The sequence below is a fragment of the Cricetulus griseus genome, chromosome 3 (genome assembly GCF_003668045.3).
Source record: "Cricetulus griseus strain 17A/GY chromosome 3, alternate assembly CriGri-PICRH-1.0, whole genome shotgun sequence".
Taxonomy (NCBI): Eukaryota; Metazoa; Chordata; class Mammalia; order Rodentia; family Cricetidae; genus Cricetulus; species Cricetulus griseus.
The window spans coordinates 153,651,838-153,661,288 of NC_048596.1; the positions used below are offsets into that span (position 1 = coordinate 153,651,838).

Genomic DNA, 9,451 nt, shown 5'->3' on the forward strand with positions numbered 1-9,451 from the left:
TTATTACTACAGCCAAATCGGCGGTTTCCTCTACCCCTGAAGGTTGTCATCTCATCTGCTCCTATAGTCAGGATATCCCAGGTTTCTAGACCTGCGGCTAAATGGCAAAAATCAGGGGTGAGTGTAGGCCACCAAGTACCGGGGGGCTGAAGGCTAGTGACTGACCAGACGACCTCCTCTGTCTGGGATATCACCTGCCAAGTTAGCTGCTGGGGGGCATGTGGGGCTCCTTTAACTAGGGCTGAGAAATGGAAAAGCATCGAGCATAGTGAAATGATTAAACATCGCGTAAAAGTCTTATCTTGAGTGGGTTTTGAGTGCGCTGTAGTTTCCATTTTGGGGTCTCGTTCGTCACCCAATTCTCGCTGGTGTTGGCCTTCTTGGCATGTGAGGCGTGGACCCATGCTGCGATCCCGTCCACCTTTAGTGCCGTGGGGGTGGTCAGAAGCACGGTGTAGGGGCCTTTCCAGCGAGGCTCAAGAGTCTTAGACTGGTGGCGTCTGATGTATACGGAGTCCCCAATCTGGAAGGGGTGAGGTACAGCAGGGTTTCCGGCCTGGTACACTGCAGCCAATGGTTTCCAGATCTGGTTTTGAATAATCTGGAGTGCTCGTAGTCGGGCCTGGAGGGATGGGGGGTTAACGGAGTGGTTAGGATCAGCAGGGAACACATCCATAATAGGTGGGGGTCCTCCGAACAAAATCTCAAAAGGTGTGAGCCCATGTACCGAGGGGGTATTCCGAACCCTAAATAGGGCCATGGGCAGGAGCTGTACCCAGTCCTTAGCGCCAGTCTCTAAGGCTAATTTGGTCAGGGTCTCTTTAATTGTTCGGTTTGCCCGTTCTACCTGACCTGAACTTTGGGGGCGATATGCACAATGTAATTTCCAATTGATCCCCAATGTTTTGGCCACCAACTGACTTACCTGGGAGACAAAGGCAGGTCCGTTGTCGGACCCTATTACCTTAGGCAGTCCGAACCTCGGAAAGATCTCTTCAAGAATCTTCTTGACCACCACCTGGGCGGTCTCATGCTTAGTAGGAAAAGCCTCAGTCCATCCTGAAAAGGTGTCTATGAAAACCAGGAGGTACCTGTTCCCAAAGCTACCAGGTCTGATTTCGGTGAAATCAACTTCCCAGTTGATCCCTGGACGTTCTCCTCTTACCCTGGTTCCCTCAGGCAACTTGAACCGTCCTGTATTCACCTTTGCACAGGGGGTACAGGTGCTAGTGATCTGTTGGATGAGAGCATTGGGGTTGTGGATATAGTAGGTTTGTTCTTCCCGTTGTAGAAGGGCTTTTAGCTTTTTGTGCCCGAGGTGGGTCCATCGATGTAGTTGTGACAAAAGTTCCTTAGCGGCCCCCTGTGGCAATAGAATTTTTCCTTGGTAGCGCCAGACGTTTGCCTCCTGCTCATAGTTGGCCCCCAGACTCTGAACTGTTTCTAAGTCGCTGTCCGTGTATTCGAATCCTTGGCATGAGGTTGGATCAGAGGTCTTTAGGGAGAGGACTTGTGGCCCCAAGGCTGCTTTTCTGGCCTCTTCATCAGCCATTCGGTTCCCTCTAGCCACTGGGTCATTTCCCTTCTGGTGTCCGGGGCAGTGTATAATGCTCAATCTTCGTGGCAGAAAAAGAGCCTGCAAGAGCTCTAGGATCTCAGTCTTATTTTTAATGTCTTTTTCTGCTGAAGTCAAAAGTCCCCGTCTCCGATAAATTTCTCCATGTACATGGGCTGTAGCGAAGGCATAGCGGCTGTCTGTGTAGATATTGACTCTACGACCTTCAGCCATTTTGAGTGCTTGGGTCAGGGCAATCAGCTCTGCTCTCTGGGCTGAGGTTCCTGGCGGCAAGGCACTGGCCCATATTGTAGTCTGCCCGTCCACCACCGCCGCCCCTGCCTTTCGTATACCGTCTTGCAGAAAACTGCTCCCGTCTGTGAACCAGGTGTGCTCGGCTCCTTGTAGCGGTTGATCCATCAGGTCTTCTCGGGCTCCGCAGGTCTCGGCCAGGATTAGGCGGCAGTCATGGGGCAGAGCAGTTTCGGCATCCGCATCCGGAAGGAGGGTGGCTGGGTTTAAGGATGTTGCTGCCCCGAATCGCAGTCTGTCTGGGTTGAGGAGCAGAGCCTGGTAATGTGTCATTCGTGCATTCGAAAGCCATCGATCGGGGGGTTGTCGGACCACTGCCTCAATCGCATGTGGGGCTATCACTGTGAGTTGCTGACCCAGAGTCAATCTGTCCTCGTCCTTGGTCAGAACCGCCACAGCAGCCACCATCTGGAGGCAGGGGGGCCAGCCCATGGCCACATTGTCCAATTTCTTAGAGAAGTATGCTACAGGTCTTTTCCAGGGTCCGAGCTGTTGTGTTAAGACCCCTTTTGCCATCCCAGCCTTTTCGTCCACATAAAGGGTGAAAGGCTTGTTTATGTTGGGGAGGCTTAGTGCAGGGGCAGACAGTAAGGCCTTTTTGATGCCATCAAAGGCCTTCTGATGCTCCTCTGTCCATGAAAAAGGGGTGTTAGCCTTAGTCAGAGGATATAGTGGGGCTGCCAGCTCTGCGAAACCTGGGATCCAGAGACGGCAGAACCCTGCGCTGCCCAGGAATTCCCGAACTTCCCGGGAGCTCTTGGGTGCTGGAATCAGGGCTACAGCTTGCTTACGGCTCTCTGTTAGCCATCTCTGGCCACCCTGGAGCCGGTATCCTAAGTAGGTGACCTGTTCCCTGTAAAGTTGAGCTTTCTTTGCTGAAGCTCTGTACCCCAATTCCCCCAGCTTTTGCAGTAAGGCCCCGGTACCTTGGAGGCAGTCTTTTTCAGATTCCGCTGCCAGGAGGAGGTCATCTACGTATTGAAGCAGAATCAGGTTAGGGTTATGGATCCGGAAGTCTGCTAGGTCTTGGTGTAAGGCCTCATCGAAGAGAGTTGGTGAGTTTTTGAACCCCTGGGGGAGCGATGTCCAAGTGAGCTGGCCAGAAAACCCAGTCTCCGGGTCCTTCCATTCAAACGCGAACATGGGCTGGCTCTGGGGACTCAGTCTGAGGCAAAAGAATGTATCCTTAAGATCTAGCACCGTGTACCAGATGTGGCTCGGAGGCAACATGCTCAGCAAGTTATAAGGATTGGGCACTGTCGGATGGATGTCCTCAGTTCTCCGGTTGACCTCCCGAAGGTCTTGAACGGGCCTGTACTCTCCCGTACCTGGTTTCTTTATGGGGAGAAGGGGGGTATTCCAAGGGCTGTGACAGGGCCTAAGGATGCCTTGTTGTAATAGTCTATTAATGTGTGGCCTGATTCCTTCCCGGGCCTCTTGGCTCAAAGGATATTGTTTAATGGCCGCTGGAGTGGCTGAGGGCTTGAGGTTGATAATTAAAGGAGGCTGTTTTTTTGCCAACCCCATGCCTGCTGTTTCTGCCCAGGCTTGGGGATATTTTTCTAACCAGCTAGACTCCATGGTTGGCGAGGGGGGTAAGGGATCCTCTAGAAGTCTATATTCATCCTCGAGCCTTAAGGTCAGTACCTGGAGGGGTTGTCCCCCCTCTCCTGTGATGGTGGCACCCTTCTGATGGAAGTGAATGTGGGCTCCCACTTTAGAGAGGAGGTCTCTCCCTAATAAGGGGTAAGGACATTCAGGCACCAGCAAGAAGGAGTGAGTCACGTGTCCAGTGCTCAGGTGGACCTTACGTTCAGTTGTCCATCGATGTAGCTTTCCTCCGGTGGCACCCTGGACCCAGGCTGTCCGGGTGCTCAGGGGTCCCTGGGTCTGAGTCAGGACTGAGTGCTGAGCTCCCGTGTCTACCAAGAAAGTTACGGGTTGCCCCCCGACGTTAAGAGTTACCCGGGGCTCAGGGGGAGGCACCTGGCCCTGACTGTCCTAATCTCCCTTTTCCAGAGGGAGAATGGGGGTGGGCTTCCGCCTTGGATTCTTCGGGCAATGTTTGACCCAATGTCCTTTTTCCTTGCAATAAGCACACTGGTTTCTCTCCACTCTTGTTCTCCTTTTGTCTCCCAGGTTCCCTGTCTGACCTGGTCTATGTTCTGATCCCTGAACTACAGTGGCCAAAATTTTAGCTAGCTCTTGGTTTTGCTTTTTGTCTCTTACATTCTCCCTGTCCTCCTGTAACTTTCGTAATCTTTCTTCCTTTTCTTCGGGAGTCTCTCTCTTATTGAAAATCTTTTCTGCTTCCTTTACTAAGTCTCGAAGGGTGTACCCCTGTAGCCCCTCAAGGCGCTGTAGTTTTGTGCGTATGTCAGGCGCCGATTGTCCAATGAATGACATGATTATATCTGCTTCCCTATCCTGAGCCTGGGGGTCAAAGGGTGTATACATTCTGTAGGCTTCCATCAAACGCTCTAGAAACCCTGCGGGGGTCTCTTCCAAGCCCTGAACTACCGCACGTACCTTGGCCAAATTTGTGGGGCGCCTTCCTGCCCCTTTGAGACCCGCCAACAGAGTCTGGCGATAAAGACGGTGACGCTCCCTACCGGCTGCTGTGTTGATGTCCCAGTCTGTCGGTCTGATCAAGGGAAAGACTTCATCTATTTCATTTGGGAGCTGGGTGGGTCTGCCATCTGGCCCCGGGACGTTCTTCCGGGCTTCTAGGAGTACCCGTTGTCTCTCCTCGGTTGTGAGGAGAATTTGTAATAACTGTTGGCAATCATCCCAGGTGGGCTGGTGGGTGATGAGGATAGATTCAATAAGACCTGTCAAGGCCTGGGGGTCCTGTGAAAAGGGGGGGTTATGTGCCTTCCAATTATAAAGGTCCGCAGAGGAGAAAGGCCAGTATTGGTAACGCCCCTCCCCCATCAACCGGAGGGGAAAAGCCTGGGAGATTCCAGAGCTGTCAGGCCCCTCCAGTGTTCTGTCTCTTCGAGATCGAAGTCGGGTGGACGGTGGCGACGGGTCCCCAGGGTCTCCGGTAGTAGAGCTCGGTGGTGGGGGGCTCTGGTCAGCTGCTGGGAGCTGGGATGCTGCCTGCTCAGCATTAGGGTAAGGAGGAGGGGAGTCCAGGAGGAGGAGATCCTCCTGTGTATCGGGCAAGACGGCAGGGGCTTTGGGCCTAGGGTTGGGAGATTGGGGCTCTGTCAAGGGGAGCAGGGAAGAAGTCGAAGGGGGTGCAGAAGGAGTAGGGATAAGTGGAGCAGGCGAAGGCAGAGGTGTCGGGCGGGGGCCCGAAAGACGGGGTGGGAGGAAGGGCCTGACCCAGGGAGGAGGATCACGGCTCAGGCTCTCCCAGGTGACAATATAGGGTACCTGGTCGGGGTAGCCCCAAGGTCCTGGCTGGAAAACACGAGTTTTGACCTGTAAGATAGTAGTGAGGTCAAAGGTACCGTCTCTCGGCCAGCCTGTATTGAGAGCAGGCCATTCCGAGAAACAGAGAGTCTGCCACTTTTTCTTCCGGATCTCTACTGATTCCTTGCGTGCTCGGCTCAAAACATCCTGCCAGTGACCTAAAGTCAAACTTAAGGGGGTAGTTAGTTGCTGACCCATGGGGAGAAGCAGAGATTGACACGAATAACAAGCACAGTGGAACGAAATACAACAGACAGGACGGACCGCGGTGGACAGTTGGCGCCAAACAAGTTACAAAGCGGGAGGGAGGCAAAGTCCGGGGCGGCCACTTCCCCAGAGAAATGAGACTTCGTCTCTTCTCCCTCCTCCAAATGGCCCTCAGACTCTCGTCTGGGCCGAACCAAAACTCCTTACAAGACACAAAGACACAGAGACACAGAGACACATACACACAAATACATAGACTGTCTTACCTCCAACTGGCTGTGAAATTGAGTCTGGGGGGTGTCCTGATCTCGCTGGGGCCTCCAAATGAAAGACCCTCGGACCGAGGAGTCTCTACAAATCGGATGATCCCCCCAAAAACACTCAATGTCCAGTCCAGCTGATGCAAAAACAAGAGGTAAGTTTATTATGGGACGTTTGCGCAAACGGGCTTCCCAGTCCGACAGACAAAGAAGAAGCCCTGTTCCTCTAAAGCAGGCTCCTTTTATAGGAGAAAAAACCATAGGATTTTAGGGGTTTGGGTACGTGACCAGAGTCACAGATCCTTTGGAGATCTCTTATCTTTGGGGCCGGATGGTCTCCTGGCTCAGTGGGATAGTCTGTTTCTATCTTCATGACCCTAGGGCAGGGTGGCCCTCTAGGAATTCTTGGTATTCAGTTAGGTTGTCTTGTGGCCTTGTAAGGGAGTTATATCTGCCAGCTAAGAAATTCCAGGGGCTTGGGTCATTGTGACCTTGGTTAGGTTTTAAGTCAGGTCTCCCTGTTCTTAGGGTGAGAGGATTGTTTTTCTTCTTAGTTATTTCTTTGTTAATTCTAAAGTCCTTCAATATTGCTTAGGGGAGTTTATTTTTTTGACAGTTGGTTTTATATATTAAAATATACTTGTGATATTGTAATTTGCTAATATTAAGCATTGGTTAACTAATATTACTAATTTTCACTAATATAACTAATATTACTAATATTACTAATTACTAAAATTAGTAATATTAGTTAACTAATGCTTAATGAATGAAGTGAAATGAATGAAGTGAAAAGTATTTCCATTGAAGTTCATTTTCCCTTTCCACTTTTTAAGGATTTATTTAAAATTATGTGTGTATGTGTGTGTGTGTTTGTTTGGGAATGTGCACGTGAGTGCAATATCCGCAGATGCTAAAGGCTTAGATATCCCTGGAGGTAGAGTTCTAGGAGGTTTTGAACCTCTGACAAGGGTACTGGGGACTTAACTTGTCTCCTCTAGAAGACCACTATGTACTGTTACCTGCTGAGCCATCTTTTCAGACCCCAAAGCAGCTCCTACTTTTAAATAGAATTGTTTTGTGTATCAGATGGCATATAAAATTTCTTGACACTACTTCCTCTAGGAAGAGCCTGCTCCTCACCCTGTTTACGATATAGGCTTTAACTAGAATTGCATGACAGCACACAACTTAGAGACAAGACCGCACAAGGTAGCACCCTATTTCTATTGGATGTTCACTCTAGTGGAAGCTGGATGCCGTTTTTAAATAGTTTGATAGAGCTGTCCACCTGGCAAGGATCTGAGACTTTCTGTGAGTCTTCTAGAGTGAGCTACCTAGGAAGTGATGCTTCTAGTCCTAACCAAGTCTTTCAATTCAGCTCATCTCTAGTTGTTTGTTTTATTGAGAGGTGACCTCAGCTTGCTGTTCAGGCTTGTCAGAACTCTAGAACTCAAGTGAGCCCCCTGCCTCAGCCTCCCAGGGATCTGAGAATGCAGGCATGTACCACTGAATTCAGTCCTTTGATTCAAACTTGACTGGCAGGCTGATTATACCCTCATGAGAAAATCCAAACTCCAATTAAGCCATGTGAGCCATTCCTTGATCTCTGACCTCAGAAATGTTGTGAAGTAATAAATAGTAGCTGTTTTAAGTTACTAAATTTCACAGTAATTTCTGTGATGACTACTTAATTAAGCCAAATGTCAAATATGTAGGCATATTAAATACACTAGAAAATCAGAACATCTTCAAACTTCAGTGAATAAAATCCTACAGGTTACATTTGATTTTATAATTATGACAGAGTTCTGAACATAAAAATAATAAGATTATGCCAAGAAACAGATCCCTAAATTGCCTATGCTGTGAAGGATTTTTGTTTTCAATTTGGAAATGCAGTAGAGGAGAAGGGAGGCCATGTAAGCTTCCAAGTTTCTCCATCTTCACTTCTCTACCCTGATTCCCTGAGGCTGTGATCTAGACATTTTCTGAGTTTTTCCCCAGTGATTGCCCTTGATCACACATGAACACATCTCCAAAACTCTGTGTCAATGCAGATTACAAAATAATTAGCCAATGGCCAGAATATGTGATGATTTATTACTAAAATCTGAAGCCATCTGTCATGTCTTTAGGTTTATTATTTGCTCAATGATCTCAATCAAAATGTAAAAGAAAAAGGTAGGAGATTCTGATTTGAAGGTGAAAATATGTTAAATTCAATCATCCTCTCTTAACTACAGCATTTGTTTTCCACAGTGCTTGTGTTTAACTATTATATTCTTTGGGTGTATGAGCATATGCACATGGATGTGCTTATGTTCTAGTGTGTGCAGAGGTCACAGGACTACTTCGGTTCTTGGTTCTCACCTTCCAGCTTGCTTGAGACAGGGCTTCTTTGTTGTTGACAATAGTTAACACCAGGCCAGCTGCCTGTGAGCTTCCATGGATTCTCCTGTCTTTAGTTTCACTTTTATCTTAGGAACATTGGCATTACAGAAACACATTACAGTGTCCAATGTTACATGTTCTCTGAGGATTGTTAATCCCACTAGTTGAGGATAGGACTGTTACCACAATTTTGAGCCAATTGTGAAAAAGCTTTAATTAAATACTGGCCAGGATGATGGACTCTGGCCAGGTCCATTCCTGGGTTCCCAGAAAATGGCAATGAGTCATATTTTGTAGAAGCTTAAAAATGCAAACCCATAAGGCCACAGTATTTTCCATCAGGTCCAATCAGGGGCAAGCATTCATCCTGATGTATTTCTTGTCTGCATACCTCCCACCCATATGTGATCAGATCAAGCACATCCAGTGCAGATGGGTCAAACAAACTTGTTTAGGGGAGTGAAAACACACAGGAAGCGTCTGTCCTTGGGCAGGGGGTTACAAGTTAGAAGCATTTTGTTTTATGGATCACTTAGGCACAGTAAAAACATAACTTTGGCACTCACAGAATCTGAACTCATCCTTGTGAAGCAAGTACTCTATGTTTTCCCCACCAAGCCACCTCCCTTGCCATCAATCAACTATCCTGCTATTATTTTGTAACAGATGTAAACTATTTTGAATGTGTAAGTGTTCTGCATTGTGACACAATATTGGGGGAAAATAGCTGCTGTAGAGCTATCTCCTCCAATTTGAAAAAATCTTCTCTAAAGGACGAATGAAGTTCCTGAGACTCAGGAAGCCAATGAAATATTTACCAGACTCAGGAATCTCATTAAATTTTGGAAAGTCACAAGTTTTCAAAGTTCACAAGGTTCCTTCTCAAATTGATATTAGCTGTGAATAACTTGATGGATAGGAACCTCCTGCAAGTTGTACAGGGACAGCACTTTCATGAATCATTGTCCATGCCCAGATGGGCTTTTTGGTGACACAGTTGCCTTTGAGTTACCCGTGCTCCTGTAAGTAACTCCAGTAAACTTGTTTCACCAAGCTGGACTTGTGTTGTTTCTTTGGTCTGCTGGTAGTGTCCTATAGTGGGTGACTAGTATGTGTTCATATCTCCCTAGGAAAAGAGACACTATATCAACTTAAAGGAAGTTGATATTTGACTCATGAATTCAGAAATTTCAGTCCACAGTTACTTAGTTACTTTGGTCCTCTTTTGGCACATTGTGAGAGGGAATCAGGTAGAGAAGGCATTTTACTCCATGAAAGTCAAGAAGTAAAAGAGAAAGGAAGG

General features: G+C 48.0%; 1 protein-coding gene and 1 long non-coding RNA gene across 2 annotated transcripts; both read right to left on the reverse strand.

Annotated features, from left to right (window-relative positions):
- Nucleotides 1–230: 230 nt before the first annotated feature.
- LOC113835120 lies at nt 231–1,074 on the reverse strand. Its single transcript, XR_004769239.1, has 2 exons — nt 926–1,074; nt 231–622 (listed from the first exon to the last, which is right to left on the reverse strand). It is a non-coding gene; the product is annotated as an uncharacterized LOC113835120 (long non-coding RNA).
- A 29-nt stretch (nt 1,075–1,103) lies between these two features.
- On the reverse strand, nt 1,104–5,582 carry LOC113836537. Its single transcript, XM_035441660.1, is given in 2 exon segments — nt 1,104–1,112; nt 1,166–5,582. Coding segments are annotated over 2 exon segments (4,329 nt in total). The 5' UTR covers nt 5,486–5,582.
- Nucleotides 5,583–9,451: the final 3,869 nt, after the last annotated feature.